The 22,574-nt window shown below is 32.9% G+C and overlaps 1 protein-coding gene across 1 annotated transcript in view; it reads right to left on the bottom strand.

Moving 5' to 3' along the window:
• Positions 1–763: 763 nt before the first annotated feature.
• The window catches only part of Invadolysin (leishmanolysin-like peptidase, invadolysin), a 281,796-nt gene continuing 259,985 nt past the window's right edge, over positions 764–22,574 (bottom strand). The window contains exons 6-15 of the mRNA XM_071771249.1: positions 13,504–13,615; positions 11,662–11,843; positions 10,174–10,377; positions 6,260–6,485; positions 5,723–5,916; positions 5,513–5,645; positions 5,211–5,370; positions 4,970–5,136; positions 4,718–4,837; positions 764–4,630 (exon numbers count right to left, since the gene is read on the bottom strand). Of these exons, the coding sequence (XP_071627350.1) occupies positions 4,472–4,630; positions 4,718–4,837; positions 4,970–5,136; positions 5,211–5,370; positions 5,513–5,645; positions 5,723–5,916; positions 6,260–6,485; positions 10,174–10,377; positions 11,662–11,843; positions 13,504–13,615 (1,657 nt within the window). The 3' untranslated portion in view covers positions 764–4,471. The remainder of the gene's footprint in view (positions 4,631–4,717; positions 4,838–4,969; positions 5,137–5,210; positions 5,371–5,512; positions 5,646–5,722; positions 5,917–6,259; positions 6,486–10,173; positions 10,378–11,661; positions 11,844–13,503; positions 13,616–22,574) is intronic.

The raw sequence follows: 22,574 nt of genomic DNA, 5'->3' as shown, positions 1-22,574 counted from the left end.
TTTAAGATTGATAACTGTTTAAATTATATCTGCAGAAATAAATTTTTTCTTATCACATTTTATGCAAGTTTTATATCAACGAAAGTATTTTTTTTTTAAATTGGGTAATTCTTCCATCTTCCATTATGTATTTGTCGAAATTATGAATAAAAAAGTTCTTGTACGCAATAATTACTCTTCGACATATTGATTTAAACATTGTTTTAATTTAAATACGTTTATGTTATTTGTTATAGATCAACGTTGTGTACTGTAACTCCGCTGCTGCGCATCGTATCGGTAAGTAATTAATTATTTTTTATTGGTATTTAGGTAATGGATTTATGAAAAAAGAATATATCAAAAATATGTTAAAAATATATAATTCTTTCCTGCGACAATTATTGGAATATAAATAAAATTTTCAAGAATAATAAATGCAGCAATAAGATATCTTGATACGTATATTTGTAAACTGTTTGATATCTGAATCTATTATTTATTCCTACGATTATATATAATTATTTAAAATCTAAAAGAAATTAGAATATCTCATAGATCCATTGCCTCGTGATGGATAAATTACATCTGCTAGAACAGATTATTGTTTACTGATATGTTTGAAAACAAATGCCTGGTATAAAAATCGTGTTTTTATTTTCGTTTTATGTTAAAAATATATTACTACGCATTTCTCTACTACGTACTGTGAGTTAGCTTTCATTTTAATTAAAAGTGGTGAACCGATGGAAACCATATTTTAAGAAAAAACTTCAACGACACGTTTATATTCTAAATTTTTAATTGTTTATTAATCTGTGTACAGAATTCTTATACTCATAAAAACAAAGTACTAGGAGAGTTTCATATTACATTTCTTATATACCTCTTTTGTGACGATTGCAATAAAATACAGATTGCTTAACGTAGCCGAGGTAGTGAGCACTTTTTTTATGTGCTACGATGCAAATAATTGGCTTAAATACTCTATCGGTGATTAGGGACATTTTGCATTAAGTGACCTAGGTAAAATATATTTCGAAATGCATTCATATAATTTTGTCATATACTATAGGTTTGCACATTTTTAATTAGGAAAAAAATTAACGCTATATAATGCAAGATTGACATCATAAATCCTCCTTTGTGACAACGCTTGTATTATTGTGATATGGTTAAATATTTTTCCTTATCTCAGTTATAAGCTCGTTTTTGTAGAGTCATATACAATGGAGAATTATTTTTGGGATACCAATCCAAATATTTTCAGAATTATAAAAATCCAAAGCTCATATATTTGTAAGATTACAGGAAAATATTTACCAGCACTTACGTTAATAAAACCCACAAGAGGAGGATTAAATGCATCAATTTTGCGATAAAATCTGCACATACAATCGTATTAATATTAAAACTTATTAGCTATATCAGTTATTATTTCTCGTTATTAAACTGAAGTATATATTTAAACTGGTATACATATCTGTATCGTTACATTAATTCTTCGATACTGTAAAAATAATCTCATCACTTCTTAAACATATTCTTAGAGCTTACAGTATATATTTAAGTCTTATTTAACTATTAAATTTTTTATTAAATAATCTTCGTCGATATTAACCATTTCTTAACTGAATTGTTTTCAATAATAAAAAAGGAATTGTATTCCTGTAATTTGTCATAAAATATACAGAGTATTTTTAATAATGGCACAATTACTCATAAAAGTAAAATTAAATTATTAACTCTGCTTTATGTTTCATAAGTAATAGTATATTACTTACTAAACTTGTAGTAAATTAAATCATAAAACATTTGCAATATTAAATGAAATTAAAACTAATACAATTATTTAAAAACTGTTTCTGATTCACACTTTTTTTCTATTAATTTTTGCGCAGTTAAATTTTTTAAAAACAATTTAATAGAGACATAATATATATTATAAAATATTCTAAGATAGTAGCTAAATATATATATTCGTAAATATTGTAACCTCCAGTTCGCGCGTGTACTTAATTAAAAAGAAAAAAGTTTGAAATTATGTATACAATTTTTCTGAGCTGCACACAATTATAATATAAACTTTTATTAAAGTTGTAATTTTTCAAATCGTAACATATTTTTTGTAATAGCCATTATGAGAGACGAAGTATGTTATTAAAACTTAAATAATAAATTAATATAAAACATACATTCCAACAACTTCATATGAGTTTGTAATCGTTTTCATAAAAATCTAACAGACTAACAGCTCAGAATTTTGAAAACGATCTATGATACATGTATTCATCAGATAACCGCGCACACTCATACATGCTTATACATATACCTGCGATATTTTCATAGTTGGGCCTTACAGAATTACTAAAACATACTCGTTTTCTTCTATGTTCACTTATTGATAGCTAACGCGCTCAATATTAACATTTACTGGATAGCGTTTGTTAACGCATTTAATCCGTTCTTATGTCGAGCAACGACATTAGCAGGAATTTGCGAGAAATGTTCTCGAATATACATCTCAGTATATTTGATCAATACTGAGATATCTTCAAGTTCTTTACAAAGTATATATGTTAAATATTAATCATCTCTGTACAAAATTAAACTAAATATTCTCATACATTACACATTACAACCTTGCGAATGCACCAAATTGGAATATGTGTTATAAGAATGAAATTAACATTTTATTTTTCATGGAACGCATTTTTCATGAAAAATAACCTTTTTGGAATGCCTAAAAAAATGTTGTGATATCAAATTTGCTATTTTCACAAATTGCAAAAAATACTTAATATTTTATTATTGTATTAGTTATATAGAACGGATTAGCTATGTTCTAAAAATGATTACTATACAGACTTTAATACATGTACAATCTATGTGCTGACTTTATCGTTCGCCATTTTTTTCCAGTAAGATAAAATTATTAGATATTTTATTTACGACTAATCTGCGCAAATTATTGCGCTGATATATCTATATCCATAGTAAAGCATTGAAGAAATCGTAAATAGCAAATTTTTATCATACATAAAATAGATAAAATATATTATAAATCTATTACAAACTGCATACAAATTAAAACTATAGTAAAAATAATTTTCCAAAAATTGCACGCATTGAACATATAATTTAAGTGATAAGAAACTAAAAAATTGTTCCGCGACATATCATCTACATTAATACAGTTATCAAATAATATGCTATATGCAAATAATTGTAAGATCTGGATATTATGTTATACGAAATGTCGTAAATCTATTGCATTATTAGACTTCGCATTTTTGGAACTATACTGTACAACGACTTATTTTTTATACCACATACATTCATGATATCCACCCAAGATTCACAACAATCGACAATCCTTGATAAATTGGTTTGTCATATTCTTAAATCACTTTAGTTTTCACATTTATTCGTATATTGTTCGATATGACTTACGTGCATATGTTCACACGAACTTTCATACATGTCATCAGGAATATTACGAATTGTTAACAATGCAGTCAATAAACTAGAATGTTAAAAAAGATTGCAGTCTCAATGGAATGTAAAGTTGACTTTTTTTCATGAATATTAATATCAGAGCTTGATCACTCGTAATGCCTAAAAAAGTTCGCTATACTTTACTGGCAAAACTAACTGTAATGTTTCGCAAATAGTATAAATTGTAAATAGAGCATACATATCTGATACATACATACTTCTACTTTTTCTACGCACTTTACTTGCGTTGTCATATCATGCAAAATATATGTCATTTACATTGTCATTTATCAGCAATGTATAGCGTTTCTTTGTTAGACTTATTAATTTCTATAACTAATTTACGTCATAAAATTCCATATTATTTTTATATCGGCAATGATGGTTGCAGTCCGTGTGTATACACATTAGTCAGATAATAGTAATTATCTATCAGCTACAGCATAATTATTCATCGTCTTGAATTGAGCGATGACCGAGATTATTCATGTTCGCTCAGACAATGCACATGAACTAATGACCAAAATATATCATGTGTCAGAATTAATTATAATAAACCATATATGCAATAATAAAATTAGCAAATTGGCTAAATACGTAACCTAGATTAATGAAGCATGTATAATATGAAATTGGCACCTAAAAATGCCTCGTCACGTTATCACCACGGATCATTAAATCCAAATATAATACATATATTCATCGCGCGTATTTAACATATTTAAAGTTAATCGATAATTCCTTTATTCTTTTAAATTATTTGGCCAACATTTTATCAGATAGATAACGAGTTTATTTACGATTGTCACCTCGGCCATTATTCATTATGTTTTTCAATAACAAAAACTAGAATAGACGCTATCGCGAGAAATAGAATATTTCCAAACCACATTGAAACTATCGCTGTCAAAACATGATACATAGGTCAATAAATGATATATCTATGTATCTAGATTTAGACAATGCTAAAACATTAACTAAAAAATATAATTTATCATCTAACGACGAAGGATAAGATTGCAATAATAAGCGTTGATATACTTAGGCTAAAACTATCTGCGGACGCACAGTGAAGATAGTCTTTGTGATAATATATGGAAGGTGGATGTTCGTCCCCTGGCTTACACCACTCGTCCCGTGCTTTAAATTCCGCCTAATATTAAGCAAATTCGGTTATCAAATTACATCTAGCTATATCTATTATGCAGTTGACATATTATAATAGATAATCTATTCATACCTGACAGATATCTCGGCAGGGGGGACAAATTAGAGCACCTTTATGCAACCAACCATTCTGCATAATTCTTATAATAATTTCCTGTCCAGCGTGATAACACGTATACGTATAATTGCCAACCTGAGGAAAATTATAAAATTGTCTCTTAATTTAGATGCATTCTTATAAAATGAGAATTCTTATAAAACGAGAATTCTTATAAAATGAGAATTCTTATAAAACGTCCGTAATATTGCGTCGCAAGAAACTGACCATAATGTGTAGTCTCCCGGCTTCGCACTTATACAAGTAACAACCGGAACCCCAGTGTTGCCACTGACGCGCTTGTTTGCAAGTTCTCTCTTCCCACATATCATTAGTATGGTCAAAACACCTTGAATGAGGACCGTACTTCTCTAATGCGAAATTCTTGTCTGGGTCTAAAAGAAGGATGTATTTCAAGTGAATTATTCCGTTATTTCTTTGAAACGCGCATGCGATGTGTGTTACTTACGCGGATTATTCTCCTCGTAAAGACAGTGAGAACCCCTGACTACTATATTCCGCGCTCTCCACGTGAATTCTTGTATGTAAGGACAGAAATCTGCCAGAGATACCGACCCGCCGTAGTATTGTTCTTCTCCCGATAGTACGTGGGGAATTGAATCGAAGTTCTGCAATGGAAGAAATCGTCAATTGAGATTCTTCACATACGACGAATATTCTCATGTCGTCGATGTAACATCGTCTATGTAGACATTCTGTTTGTACGCGTATCTGCTTTAAAATTTCAATAGATTACTAGATATTTCTTACTTGGTATTTCTTGGGTAGCGGTTGCGTATGTTTCACCAGGTTACACAAGGCCACTGAACTCCGATCGTCCGTACATTCGGTCTGCAATGGGTCTTGTTTCACTTTGTTGCAAAAAGGATGTATCGACTTTCCTCTGAAATATTTAAATATTCTCATATAATCATTGCGCGATATACGGTTTATTTTTGCTAAATATCTCGGTGTACTCACGACAACGGGGATGATTTAGTGGATATCCATTCCTTGCAGGATTTCATGGCGAAATTGCATCCTAGATTTTTCCCCCAACCTAGCTCTTGCGCCATCGAATAGTTGGCGCTGTACCAACCAGTATCTTCCATAAGAGCAAGCGTTATCCTCGAGTAAACTGGATTTTGCGTGTGCGTCCCTGTCATGGCTTCGTTCTGAATAAACGGAAAAACCAATCTATGATAGCAAACGTTACTTACAAATTTTTTATTGAAAAATTCAAACGTGAGAACATGTGATTTTAGATTTTACACAGTAAATCTATCATACTTTAGTATTAGATTAGAATAATAATATAATTTTATTATTATTATTATTATTATTAATCAATTTAATTTATATTATTATTATTAATAATCGATTTAAAAATTAAAATAATGCAAAAATCTATTTTATTTTCTACCACGGAAGCTTGAAATTCTTGGTCGAATATCGTTGCGCGCACCGCATGTGCGGCGAAGAGTAAAATCGACGACATATATATTCAACATTACGCACCTCAAACACGCGTTTCTCCCAATGTGTTAGGGCTGTGCCATCCTCGCCCTGGTCTTCCAATTCCGCGCCCTCGAGTTCCGGGCAATTGAAGTGCGCTTGAACCTCGGCGCGGACCCGAGGCGTGACTATCATTTGCATGGTCCTCTCCACGTAACCGCCGTGCACTTGCCAGCGAGGCCTGACCACGGTTTTGATCGTGTTCTCGCTCCACTGGTGCGTTTGTAACCTGCCCGAAACGAGTATCGAACGTTATTAGCATATTCTGATTTAGTAGTCGAGAGCTACTGCTGTCGTCCAGTATAATAATATCTTTGCTATGACACCATATATCATACGAGCGCATTCGCGAATGTATCTCGCTCGCAATTGAATCAGACTTTAAATAAATTACCATCCGCGAAAAGGCAAACAATAAACAATAAACAAAATAGCAGAAACTCTTTGCCATTGGAGTTTTTAACTCGCTACAAAATAGAAAGTCATAGAATAATTCAAAATCTGCATGTATTTTGAACCATAGTCTCGAAATTTTTATCAAAATTATTCAGATATTTTTTCGATTATTTTTTTGTTATGCTTTTTTTCTATACAATAACATAACATATATTATTTTTTTAAACCCTCGCGCCTCGATTTATATTAACGAGACAATCATCGTCCGCAACGTATTAGGTAATCAAAAAAGTTCGTGTGATTTTTTAATTAAAAATTTCAAGTTGATGCAAATGTAAACGAATTGTTTCATCACTCACGTAAAAAATTTAAGAACGTACTTAAACGCACTTAAACGTTATTCTCGCATTGTTTTTAACCGCGATACATCTTCATTATCCATATAATGGAGGGTCTTCCTGCACCAACAAAGTGGTGCATTTTCAAGTGATTCATCTCTAGAAGCAAGTTTTTTAAACTATTTCTGTGGATTACGGTCGTTTACCACATCTTCTCCAAATGCACATATCTTACGAGCCGCTTCTGCAGTCTTCGAACCGAGTTTAAATTCATAAACCAAACAAGCCCGAATTACACCAGGCTCAACTGATATTTTAAAAAGGTTTAAACTCACAGAAAAAGAATACGCACTAATGTAAGTCAAAGTTTGCCGGTTGATTGACATATGTGCCTTATGACGTACATAAAAACTTGCGCTCTGCAAATATAAGATAAAATAATTCATTGCAGTGAGCTTTACCGAAAACCGCACAAACTTTTTTGGTTACCTAATATTTATTATGTGACAATGTTGAATATCTTAGTGATTTTGCGCACGATAGATAAATACGATTATTTTCAATTTCTCTGCTTCTCTCTCTCTTTCTCTCACATAGGCGCGTTTTCTTTCTCTTCGTCTGTCTCCTGTGTAAAGTGATTGATGTGATACGTCAGTGAAACGCTGTTTTCGACAACGTGAGCGGTCCCTCCTCTATCAGATTTCAATATGACGGATGAATTTGCGAATGGCCATTTTGCCAGGGACTCACGAGCACGAGATGAAAAATATTATTACGCTTAAGCGTCAATAAAAAATCGCTCAGCGTATCTCATGTACACAATTGCTAGAGGCACAGAAACGGTGTATACTGTGATAGAACGCGAGTATAGAAATCGAATGTAACGTGTCGACCGTGAGAAAAAAGTGTCAATCTCACATTATGAAATATCGAAGAAAATTAAACGCGTTGTAAACTTTATTTCTTGTTTATGCGCACGCTTTTAAATCTCATCGAAAAGCTTTTTGAAATTAATTCGCGACAAATCGCACGAGCTGTAAAAGTATTGATTAGTATATTTTATGTTGCCTTTTTTATACGTTAATTTGTTATTACAATTTAAAGTAGTGATATCGCCATTTAGATCAAATTCAAATGTATGAATAATGCAAATAATTTGCATTTATATAAAATAGCTAATTAGAACGGATAAGAACCAATGTAAATGTGTAATTAATTAGCACTAAAAGCTCTCTCTCAATAGGTATCCTTCAATAAAAACAAATTGTGTCAGACAAGAATAGTATTGGGATATATATTCCCAATTATGTCAAAGAAAGCAGTCCTTAACAATTGCGAAACGATAAAGACAAATGTATTTCTATTTTTTTCACAAACAATTACATCTCATATCGCCGTATCGTGTTATAAGGTCTGTATCATGTTGAAATCCAAGATTACATTCAAGATCCTCTCTCACCTTTCTATCCTTCTGCCTCTCTACGTGCGTTGCTGCAGATTAATGTAAACCTTAAACGTAAGAGGATCTTCGTGGAGATATTCAAGTGCGGTAGGCTGAGAACGCGCGAACTCACGAGCAGATAGATAACAGGAGATAAAGAGAAACGCTGGAATTTGTAACAGAGAATGCGCAGTCTGTGACACGGAGCAAAAATAGATGGAAAGAACGGGTAGAAATGAGAGGTAGCGAAAGACGACGGAGGATAAAAAGGACTGTGACGAACAGGGAACGAGCAGCTATTTCCGACAAAAATCTCAGTCTCTCGATTTAAGTATTGGGACGTTGTCGAGAAAGAATCATAGAATTCTCTGGCAGAAAGTTCCTGAGAGTTTAAGAAGTTCCGCATACATTACCAAGTGGCTTCATAATTCTCTAACGCTATGCAATGCGATGAGTGATGTTCTATTAAAGGAAGAGAAAGAGAAGGAATTCTATCTGCACCAACATTCGAAACGCAAATCAGCGCGATAATTCATGAGATCAGCTGAAGAAACCAGACACACTTGGAGAAACGCGCCGAGAACATACTGGAAAATTATACGCCAGAGCAAGCGTTAGGAAGAGACTTGTGAAGAACGCCAAAGTCATTCCTAAAATAATCTATTATAGTCCAGAATGCCGTGGATCTGTTGCCGGAATTTCGTGATTCAAAGTGGAAAGACGTCGATTTTCACCACTTGAACATAGACCCGAGCGAAACAGCGAATTGGGAAAGAGAGTTTGAGAGAGAACATGAGAAGTAAGTACAAGAGTAGCGAAAAGTAACGGATGGAAGACGGGGGAAACAGACAGAAGGGTACGCGTGAAGAAAGATCGTATGGGGAAGAGGCTCGCATCTGCCAACGATAGAAGCCAGTTCGTTACGGTCCGTCGACTCGTATAGAACGGGATACCAGGAATTTTCCAATTTTAAAGGCAGATACACCGTCAGACAATCGTAAAGGTGGGAGAGAGAGAAGAATGGCTAACGCATCGTAGTCGAGTGATAAAATGACGAACAAAGCAAAGTATCTGTTTCTCTCTTTCTTTCTCATTATATTGAAGCGGAGTAACAATTTCTGCAAAATTGAGTGTGAAAAATTCACTCATAAAAAACTTACTTATGAAAAAATATTCACTTATCTTCGAGAAGTAGAATATAATATGAATAATATAATATATGTGAATATTCGTAATATATAATATATAATATAAATATTTACTTATCAAAGAGACAAATTCGTTATATTCAGCTAATTGAAAATTGTATCGATAAATGAAAATTATCGCGTGAAAATAATTACATTAAGTATGAAATTAGAAATATGAGTTTATTCGACAACAGTATTATTTTTTATTTAAGTACTCAATATTTGTGTAATACTAATTTCTATTCGAGGAATCGTTAATATTATCTTTATGCTAAACTCTGTCCGTTGGTAGAAATTTATATAAAGATAGATGATATGACATTTTTTAATGTCACTCTAATGAGAGTATCAGAGAGTACATCCCTTAATTACCGTTAATTACCTTCATTGTATTTGCGATCAAATTTGAAGTATATCCTCATATTCGAGAAATATTCATCATACGGGCTAATTTAATTTCATACTCAGTGAACGAACTAATATAATTTGCACGTCTTTTATGCGCGGTAATAAAGGAATTTTTACGTAAGACGTACAAAAGGCAGAACGTACTTTTCATTAAGGGGTGGTTTTCCAGTATCGCTTCTTCTAGGCGTCCTGGGCTCACCATTCTCGTCTCTGTAGAAAGCGTATAAGCTCACAGAAAATCCTAAAGCGTGCAGGATCTCGTGTTTAACGGTGCTGAGCAACGTTTCCAACTCCTGCGGTTTCGTGCTGATGCTTCCCGGGCATAGATTGGCATGACCAGCTATCGGCCTGGAAACAATTTAGTTCGCTTCAGCCACCGCGAAATATTCTTTATTATAATTATAACGTATAATCTAGAAATTGTATTAGTTCCATTATTATTTCCTTGAAAAATATACAGGAATTTTTTAAGATGTTTGCAAGATAGACACTGGAAAAATTTGCATATAGACACAAGAGAATAATTTCCGCGAGGGATATCTAGATCGATATTAAAGCTGTGTAATGCTATATGTTACGTAAAATGTTTTTTTTTTACACTCGAATATTCCAAGGATTTTTCCATAAGCAAGCGGCAACGGAACGCACGAATATCGTCGATCTATCACGATCGGACGTTGTGCGAATAATAAAATTCGCGCAACGCCATTTACATCGACCGTGGTACGACGTGCGCGACGTATGTACTTGACAGACAAATTTAATCTACTCAATATGCGTTCACGTTTCGGCGGAGTCATAAAGTTAGACGTCAAATCAGAGAGCGTCGAGTTTTGCTTCTGCAATTTTCAATTATAAATTCGATTCTGTAAAATATGTCCTCAATTGCAAACGGTTTCTTCTAAATAATCAATAATTTAATAATTGAGATCTAATCAATAAATGGATCTGTTCTTTACGTATAATCCTATCGATACGACTGTAGCAAATATATATGTATAGAAACAGGATTAGAACAATTTAAAACAAAGATAAATTTAAATAAACGAGCCGTTTGATATTTAAAAATAATTCGCTGTATAAACAAAATAAAATATATCGTTTTAATTAAAATCATTAATATGAAAGTTCGCCATTGTTAAATCGCTCGCCTCGTACAAACAACCTCTCTTATAAATCTTGTCAAATATTTAATCCGACGTTCTCATGAAATATATTCATGCCAGATGGTGTTTGCCTTCGTCTCTACCCTCTCTGTTCATACAAATAGCTAAAATTGCACATGTTTCAATCATGACGCGCACTTATTCAATGTATTAATGTATTATTAATGACGTTCTCCAATATCGTATCTCAAAATATCGCGAAAACTAAATTCACGCTACTACTAATAATGGTGATAAATAATAGTGATAAATATATTTTTCACTTTATACAATATGAACTCGTAATTCTGTTAAAATGTCTGTTTGTATTTTTTACTTCGTTATTAATGACAATATTAGTGACAATAACGTGTAAAACTTTTATAAAGAATATTATAGTACTAATTAAATCTATTATAGGTATATCTAATAAAAAATTGTTAATTATTGTTTCTATTGACTAATTAAACTAATAATTCAGACGTACCGATCTAAGGCTGCTTCCTGTTGACAATGAGCAGCATAAGCTACTGTTAAACCCTTATGACATCTCTCAGTCTGCATAGCGGATACATAAAAGACAAAATCGGCACCGTCGATTCCCGGACCAGCTATACTCCCTTCAGCTATTCCGCAATTGTGTCCCGTCCCGTTGCACGTTCTGCAAACCTATATAGAAAAGCACATTTAAAAAAGACATAAAAAGACGTACAGTAATTAGTGAAGGCACTGTTGTTACTTGAAAATTTAAAGAGATCAAACAATCAAGCAAATCAAGCAATTTTTTATTTCGGAATAATTATCAGTTAGATATGAAAAAAAATTTCGCATCTTTTGATCGTTGACGTCAAGAATTTTAAAATGAAGTTATAAACAACCTGACTTATCTGAGTGTCAGATAAAATACTGTAAAGAAGATTGCATTTTATAAGCGAAGTATCCGGAAACATTAACGCTGACGAACCGGAGCAGAATCGCATTACCGTCAAGACACCTTCGGCGAGGAGGTAAATAATTTTACGCCGTCAGCGAATACCGTCAACAACAAGGGTGATGACGCCCTCGCCCTAATAAGTTATCCGACACCAATTCGCCTCTCAGGGCCACTCATCAATTAGCGCCTCTCGTTTCCAGGCTGCTGTCGTTAAAGCACATCCCCTCAGTACGAGTCTCGGTAATCGATCAAGATGAGGTGTCAATGAAATATCGTATCTCTTATTTCGAATATACGTGATTTACGTAAAAATATAGATATCCTGTCAACTATCGCAATTATAGTCTGTCATTTCTCATAAAAAGACAAAATTTCTCTCAACCAAATTTTATTTCATATATTATAAGCACTAAATTCGCAGTTAATATTTACTATTAATTATACACGAGTAGATTCATTATAGTAATTATAATTGCTAATATAAACTACATATATATTGTACATTATTGTAGTATTGTTAAAAATTCTGATAATTATAAATTTAGTAAATCGGAGTTTTCTAAAAATAATTATAACAAATTTTGATAGTAAATATTAAAATATTATTCAATATTAAAAATTCCGGATTGAAAAAGCATCCGATGCTGTATTTATATGTATATCCAACGAATAAATAATGAAAAATGTTCAATTCTTAATATATCTCTCAGGATTTATTTCGTTTATATTAGTCTAATTTTGACATTTTGTGTTATTAAATTCAGTCCTAAATTAAATTATTACTGGTCATCGATCATTTAATACAAATAAAATAAATAAAATAAATACTGACGTATTAAAATTCACACACATATATACACATATAATGTAATCACTAATATTAAATATAAATTCCCATTTCTTATACTAAATAATTGTCAAATGGAATCACAATAATTGTTCCCTTAACGTAAATTGTCAAAAATAAATCATTCAATGGTTATATAGTACGTATATGTACAGACAGAGAGAATGAAATACAAAATATCCCCAAAAACACATCCTATTTTTCTATAGCTTATGAATTCGTTAGCAGATTTTTAATCGATTATTCTTTTGAGAAGAATTTAAATGGGTGCCATTTTCTCTTACAATTTTCATTGTGGAATATTAAACTAAATATTAAAATAAATGTTTATATTTAAAATTAATTTTACAAAATAAAATTTTTTCTAAAATATAATTATGATTTTTAACCACTTTACATCGTAAACAGACAAATAAATTGTCATTTCCTTGTGATTCCCCAATGTCCAAAATATACCAATGCCAATGTTCGATCTACTTCTTTGACTGTCTCCGATATTTATTGCACGGTTTAACTCGGTTTAGACAACTTATCGGGTAATTACTTACGTCAAGATGGTCCTCCGGGACGCGTACTTCACCGCACATAGTAACAGGACGGCAAGTATCTATACAGTGTGTGTGGTGGTCCTTGACGAAAACTTGACTACTCTCACATTTCCTGCAAGCATACCGAGTTGTCGGAAATTATTCGCGGAAATAAAGCTCGTCAGAATTAGATTGTGAAATATCGCGTTTCCGCAAGCGCACCAAAATACCGGAAATTGCTCATGGAAATAAAGTTTGTCGGAATAAAATTATAAAATATCGCGATGTTAAACTCAACACACGCAACGAAATTGTTCAACGTTGTTTAATATAAATTCTTGACGTAAATTAACTTGACTTCTTATGGGACATTTATTTCGCAAACATTCTATATTCTGCAAATACAAGAAATTTCAATATACATAAATTCCCATAAGAATTATATGTGTCCTCTCTATATATCTATATATATTTATTTCAATATACCTTCAGTAAAAATGTTTCATATTGTATTCGCATAGAGATCTCTCCATAAATACAACTTGTTCTGAAGGGGGAAATAACTATCAAGCCTTACAAGTGAGAAAAATAAAATTTTATTTTTTCTTTCTATTGGACACGCTCTCTGCAAGAACTTACGCGGAATTATTAGCCGTTACTTAAACGAAAGCACCTGAGGAAGTCAGATAAAATTACGGATATTAACGAAAGAAAACCAGAAAAAAATGGAATCGTTTTAAATACAAAGGAACATAAAATATTTACAAAGATCCGCATTACATAAAACAGATTAACTAGGAGAAGATTAACTTAAATTAACGGGAATATAGTAACACTAACTCAATTACGGACATTTTTATATGCCGAATATTAATTTACGTTATTATTATCTTCTCTCATCCGTATTATTTCTCAAATATATATTTCCAAATATGTAATTTAATTAAATAATGCACCTGTGTGTGAAAACGTTTTCATACATGCACGTGTCAATAAGTATTTAAATGAAAGAGAGCTTCAGATTAATATTCTATTAAAGTTTAGGTACTTGAAATTAGGTCTTGTGTAAACGTGCTTTGTAAATTAATACAGCATGATAATATTGACGTGGTATTACAATGAAGCTGACTATAGACTTCACACTCTTCTCTTTTTTCCAAAGTACTATATATCCTCGCGTTTTTTAATGGTATTATCTGACGAGAGCACGACTGCAACGCAGCTGCTTCGGAATATCCCGACAGAACTGAAATGGCTATCGTAGAACAACGATGTTCCATCGACGCTGGACGATATCGACCCACTAGTATATACTTTTATAAGGTAAAAGTGGATACGACTATATCAGATACGATGGCGTTACCAGCAAGCAAGGATAAAGAGGGCTCTAGAGAGAGGTGAGCACTAAAGAGAAGGTGCACTTCGCTAAATAAACGTTGTGACACAAGCATGTTCGACGTCTCTGATAAGAAGACGTTCTCGTTGATGTTGCATTAAAATTGAAAAGAGGAACAATAATAATGCACCTGCACCCGCTAGTGTATTTCTTCGTAAAAATGGAAATTTGTTAATAAATTCCGGCAGAATGTAAAGAATACACGTGATTATATATATCGCAAGCTTGATTAAATAGAGAATAACGTGTTATCTAAAAACGATTTTCATGCAAATATTCTTTATGGATACGTATGCTTTTTGTTCGTTTAATTGATATTTTTGTTGAAACAGATGCATTAATTATATTCTGACAACATTACGGATAAAATATCAAAGTCATGAAAATATCATGAATATTAAATTTACTATAAATGATTACAATATACACAATATATATTTCAAGCTATATCAAGAGAGGTGGGGAGAGGAGAGGGGGGGATTAACCAGATCTGATATCATGAACGGACTGGTTAATTTTCACCGAACAATATGCGGATAACGTCAGCGTCCGATATTATGCGACATTGATCACTGCAAATTGGATGAAAGACCGAGGGAATTAATTAATGTCATATTAATAGTGAGAAAAATATCTATTATTAAGCGCTATGTAATGTAAACCATATAACTTGCTGACGTGCAAGTTTTATACAAAGAGAAAAAGAGATTAATTTTCCAGTAATTTCACTAACCGTTAACCATATTAATCGTTAATCGTACTACGTTACGTGTAAATCCAAAAGACTTGAATTGTCTACTAAATCTGGGCTTTACGGTTTCGAGAGGTGCATGCCAAACGTATAAGTCGCTAATCGGATCATGTTCCGGCCGAGCTGATTTAAGTAAGACCATCACGTAAGATAAAACAATTTTTTAATTTCACCGAGAAATTCCAAATTCGGATAGGGACATCTGGTTATTCGAAAGACTTTCAGAGAAAAGCTATCCGGCATGTACCATCCACCGCAGTGAAAATATTTCTCGTGTTTCGGGATCATGATGTATAAGTCTTTCAATTTTTTGGAATTTATGATTTCGATCTCATGTAACGCCGAGCTTCGAAATCGACCACGTAGTCCCATATAAGAAGGAACGCTGTCCGTAAATAGTACAGCAGTTTCCAAGCAATTTACTGTTCCGTTAAGAGTATCCTCTGGCTTCTTCTTCTTCTTCTTCTTCTTGTGTTCGTTCCGAGGAAGGTACAAGATCTTCGCAGAAAAAACGAAGGTGCGACTTAAACCGTTTCTCTATTGCCGACGCGAGATACATTCTTGTCAAGATAGAATCTCACAATTTCGGGGACTTCGCAAAGTCGGCTCGATTTCGCTACTGGTTTTTTTGTGAAAATTATTCGCATTTTCTTTTCCCAAGGGAAGTAAAATACTTCAAAATGTCTACTTATAATGGCAAGCATGAAATGATGAATACAAAATATTAAACTTATTTTTATCTTGATAATTTTTTCTTTTTTATTTAATATAATTCGATCTCTTTAAAATAACAAAATGAAAAAAATTCCTAAATTACATTTTAGCAAAATAAAGTAATAGATATTTATCATTTAATTTATAGAGTAAAGTTTAATAAAATTTCAGTCTGCATGCTAATTATATTATAAATAAATTCAAAGAGACGTTTAAAATCTCAAATCGATATCCATCGATCGAATCAAATTTCGATTAGGATTGGATTTTGGTAGCCTAATAATATTATTCTCGTACTAAGGCGAAAAAATGTATGAGAATAGTATTATTAGGTTATTCTCGTACTAAGGCGAAAAAATGTATGAGAATAATATTATTAGGCTACGAAGTCCTGATCAAAATTGGCGTTTTTTCTAAACTGATTGTATATCGTAGCGGTCTTTTCACTTATTTCACTTATTAATATTGATATTGATTCTATTCTTTAGAAAAAGTGTAATTGTACAATAATAGACTAGAAAAGTAAATTATTCATTCTTTCGTAATAAAAATTTTTTAATTTATACGTGAGATATGGGACAAAAATAATTTTTGTATAATCATATCATGTCTAATGCTCATTTATTAAAACTTTATTTGAAGCGCATTTATTGTGTTCTCTCTTTCATGTTCGAGACGATAGCAATTTATTTCATAATAATTGCCTCATATTTGCCTAACGTGCAAATTTAATCCAACGTGGAAGCGCGGGTTTACAGAGTTAGCGCTTAATCCCTTCGGGATGACGATTGATCCCACCAAAATGACGTTCGATCCCATCTAAATACACACATATGTACAAACGATGAGTAAGCGAAAACCTTCTCTGCTACGGTAATCAGCGATACGTTATATTGACAAACGGAAATATATATGTATATATAACGCAAATCATATCGTATTAATATTATACAATTATTATATATAAAGTTTATATAATGTTCATATAAAGTTTATTTTACCTTTGCTTTAAAAATTAATATTGATATTATTCCTAGTATCAAAATTATTAAAATGTGACAAAACTTTAACGTTACCGAAAGAATGATAACATTCCCTTTAAATCTGAGATTTTCTGCATTTTATCATGCTGAAATTTTCTCAAACTTAACTTGCTAATTAAGAATGACATCTATACTACATAAATATTACAGATTGCAAAAGTGTTTGATCATGCAAACGCGATTTTATACTAAAAGCATAAAGACTATCCGTAGCTTCTTTGATATCCAAATTTTCGAAATTCGGGAATACTTTCCGGCGCGATGGCGAGGACGAAGACGCTGATGGTGACTTCTAAAGAACTTTATCGTTCAGGTAACTTAAAGGAGTCCCGAGCACTTTGAAAGCACCACTCCGCTGCACTTACTCGGAACACGTAATGCCGTGAGTACGGATTTGTTGCAGTGACACGCTTTCTGCATTACCAAGAGCTCGTTGGGTACCGACACCAACCCAACATCCTTCGGTTCCTCTGAAGACGTATAACAGCTGGTGGAAACCACATGATTCACAGTTATCATGTGGTCGAACGAAAAAAATCAGATAAAAATTAACACGATTTTTAAATCTATAAAGATGTACGTGTTGTTTCCAAGTATATCTATGTTTAAGAGTTATAATTTTTTTATGTTCTTTAAAAAAAAATCTTTAACTGTCTATAGCTTATAAAAAGGATTTCAAAATGATTAAAGATATACTCGTTCTAAATATAATATAATATAAAAGTTTCAAAATTTAATTTTAATTTTTAATAAATAATATAAGTTTCATTGGCACTATTATAACGCGCAACCGCAAGCTCTCACGGCATTCAAGTGATAATGTTCTTCACTTAGCGCTCAGCCCTTTGTAGAGAACATAGCAAGAGATAAAAGCAGAAGGCGTTTATATGCGCCTTATGCAGTTTATATGTATATACACGTTATATGTAAAACTGTATATATGCATATAAATGTAACTGAGAATGCTCATTTTCCTTTGAAAACGGAAATCCGTTATATTCGTCTTCTTCCTGCATCCTTTCAGCCACAATAGTACCTTATATTCTCCTTCGTTGCTGTAGTAAAGAGTGTTAATGCAATTCTAAAGCTACTTTAGTAAATGTGTAACCGCGTCATCTCTTTTCCGCGAAAATTTAATTTAATTCGTATTTATATTCGTTGAATTTTTCGTATCGGCTTACAGTCGCGCTTTCATATATTGTTCACATTATGATGTCTAGGTTAATTAAACTATCTGTTAAAATGCTGGGAATGGATAATTCACGTGTACTCGTCGTGCAATTTTAATTCGAAATTCAGTAGACGAGATTGTGAGACTAGAAATTTTATCGAACTCATAATAATATGACGATGTATTCGAGAGTCGCCATATATTAACCATGTAAAGGTATAACTGCTCGAACACTGCTACATATACTCGTAAATTTTGCACAGATATATAGTAAAGTAACGAAGAAGTTAAGGACGAAGAGTACTTAAGAGAGAAACTTCTCCAAAAACGGCGGGTAGTCATTGCTCTGAATGGCACACCTTGCCCGTCTGACATATAAAGCGGCATACTACTTGCGCGTACAGATCCTTCATTGACGATGAAGTAGATATGGCCGAGCACGCAGTACGCCCGCGCGCGCGTGACCGAAGTCAACAGCAAAACAAGCTACTGCGGCCTACGGGTCAAGTAGTGTATTCTCGTACGTGATCAGCCTATACCACTAGGTAAATGTTGGCGGATTCCAATCTTGTGGTAGGTAAGTTCGCGTTAACACTGACCACTAAAGACCACCTTAAAGTAAACCTACCAATATGGAACACTGAATACATTATTAATTTTCGAAAACCCTTCCAACCCTTCGTACGAGGATTAAATTGGCAATGAGTTAACTCCAAAAACGTTTCAAAATTGATTGTCGAAAGTGACGGATAATTAGAAAGGCTGCCGGTGATAGTGATAAGGGATGGAAATAAATAAAATAAATACAGACTCATTGAAACAAAGAGATTAATGCCGTCAATTGTCTCATACTTTTTGTTGAAACGACAATAGTTTTCTCGATAGCAGGCAAAATTGAAACATTAAGTAAATAAACATAAAAAGCGAAAGAAGAAAAACGCAAAGTCTTTGTCGATCGATTTCTGAAAATATCGATAAAATGCTGCTAGACTGCTATATGTTCAAGTTTTCTCTTCCAAGAATAGAGATTGCAAATTAAAGGCGAGACAATAATCAATTTTCACATCAATAAAATCACATTTAAAAGTTATTTTTTATTATTCGTCCAAATTCTCCAATTTGGATTTATATATTCAAAGATTAATTATATACGAACTTCACATTTCTGTTAGCGAGCTACAATTCTAAACATTGACGCAAGAATATCATGCTCCAGTTTCGTTTTATACACTTCATTATCCATTTAAAACTCTTAGGTTGAAATTTTTTTATATACGTCTGTTGGCAAATATCGTGTAAAAAAACCGCAATAAGTAGATAAGTAGATAACGTAAATAAGTCATCGTGGTTTGCGGCTGAAGTTAAGAGTGTTGACATTAATTAGAGCAGTATACGTCATTATCCCTTTTCAGTAGCCTTCGTTTCTCGTTTCTATCGCGTCTGCATATTCCGCGTTACGAATAGCGGGGACGTGACGTCGCCAGTATATGAGCTTGAAGAATAGATTGGTCCCCTTCTAATTATGCCTTTTTAATGTATTTACGAGGGTCGGTACACGAAAGTAATGCCTTCTAATTTTTTTTCTTTCAAATCTGGCACCATAGAAAATTTTGCGTTTCACTGAATTGTTACCTGAAGTCTCTAGTTGCGCTACGTTAAGTGACGTTGTGATCAGTTACGTGAGTAGTGTGTCACACGAGCAATTCAAACTGGTGTGTGTTTCAAATATGCGTATAACAGACAAGAGCGATGATTGAATTTCTTGATGCCGTGGAAGAAATGAGTCCTATTGAAATCCATTCACATTTCAGAAATGGTGTTATCATGAACATTTGAAACGCGAACAGATTTCAATGGCTGCGTTCAGCAGAAAAAACACCTCAATGCAATCTGATTTTTTAAAATGACTGATCCTTGCCTTTAGTTCGTGTAGAAACGAATCATAAATAATCATTGCGCACTCATTGAGCTGTTTTATTCGCTGAATGCAGCCATTGGAACTAATTTCTTCCGGTAAGAAATTCAATCATTGCTCTTGTTTGGTACGCATGTCTAAAACACACACCAGTTTGAACTGCTAGTGTAACACAGTCACGTATAACTAATCACATTGCCACTCAACATAATGCAACTTAGAGACTTCAAGTAACAACTCAGTAAAACGCAAAATTTTTTATGGTGCCAGATTAACAAAAAAATTAGGAGGCATTATTTTCGTACCAACCCTCGTATTTGTAGACACGTGCGTAGACGAGGCACACACACAACTTTGTCAAAATGCTTACATTCATTTCCGAACAAACTATATGAATTTCAAACACAAGATTCAGATTAGAACCCTTTAAAAATATCTAATAACAAGATGAAAACATATGCATATTACTTATTGATTTTATTATGATAATCCATATCATTATGAAGTAATTTTTTTATATATTCAGAATCGATGAGATATTCTATCAAAAAAATTTGGAGTATTTCGGGGGAAAATCATTTCTTTATTCCGATAGATAACAAATAATACTGATAAGTATTATTAGGAAGTAAACTGAGTTTTAATTAATATCCAAAATTCGTTCGCACATTAATTAAAATATCCTCAAACGCTCGATATAAATTGCCAATCAGTATGAAAATCTGCGCTAAAAAAAGTCATATCATTACGAACGAATATAATTAAGATGATTCAAGCAACGTGCGAGAGATGGGGGAGATCCAATTACAATGTGATCTGTTAACGCACTCGAAGTTCACTAATTATCCTTTGTAACCTGTAACCTTTTGATACTGCATACTTAAAGTGTAGCCGACGCTAAGAAAAATTTTCAAAGCTGCCAGCTAATAATTAATTTTCGTGCAATGTCGACGTGACAACGAAAAAAGCTCTTTCATGTAGCGACGTCACACAAGGGCACTTTAAAAAAGATCGCGCCGTAGCACGGATACCGAATATATAGTATTTCGTTAATTAGCTAGCATTAAAGCGCACCTCTTTCAAAAGGACAATAGTACATTGTTTTCTCCGGCGCGAACGTCTTAGAAAATGTGAAAGTAAGAACGATCATATTTACGAGGCATAAGATGTCCTTTTGAAGGCGTTTCAGAAAGGTTGGCTAAAGCCATTCATAATTTAAACTTCTCGCAAATCTCTTTGATAGCTTGCTAAATTTATCTTTGTCGAGTTGATACGTTGATGAACGTCCTTTGATATTTTTGCTAATTAGCTTGAGTAAAACCACGTCCCAGTCAAATAATACAGTCATTATTTATTCCTAAATTAGTAGCAACTTAGCGACGTTTCATTATTCTATAAATCGAAAATTAATTTAGCGAGTTATGCGCTTGCCGTAAAATCTCGCGGATGAAAATATTAACTTTTGCTCGCAGAACACCTTTTAATAGGAATTCTACGAATGGATATCGGCTGCTTATAGCGCAACTTTTCAAGAAAGATAAAAACTTGTCTACCGTAACATTTTCCGAGAACTTTGCCACCCTACTGAGACGTAAGGCGAAAGCAAAGTTTCCATATTACTTGCCGCTTCGAAGGGATTCTAGCAACGAGCTCGATCAATCTAGAACTTATTTGCGCTTAAGGAGCAGTACCTACACGAAAATGTTTTATTGCTCATTTTTATTGCGGTATATAAGTAAAAAGCGATGTAACAATTTAAAAGAAAGATTTTTTAAATTTAAATTGATTAAATTTCAAACCGTTTGTCTAATGCTAATTTAACCAATAATAATTAAAATTATAAATCCACTTTGAATGAGAAAATAAAGTAAACGATTATACTATTAAATTCTCTATACACGGCAACAATCGGAGCAGGTTTGAGTTATTTAGAATGTCACTACGGCTGAACCGCCTTTAACCCTCGTCAATTTTTTGAAACGTTACACAGAGGGAGATCATTGTTATCGGAACACAACGTGAAAGTAAATTTTGCGCTCGTCTGTTGCGAATAATGGATTCGCGAGAGCGGAGGGCTGCATCAACGGTGCCGGGAGCTTGTA

The sequence above is a fragment of the Temnothorax longispinosus genome, chromosome 2, assembly GCF_030848805.1.
Source record: "Temnothorax longispinosus isolate EJ_2023e chromosome 2, Tlon_JGU_v1, whole genome shotgun sequence".
Classification (NCBI taxonomy): domain Eukaryota; kingdom Metazoa; phylum Arthropoda; class Insecta; order Hymenoptera; family Formicidae; genus Temnothorax; species Temnothorax longispinosus.
Note: the sequence above shows the minus strand (reverse complement) of the source record. Positions and strands in the feature narration are given on the sequence as shown.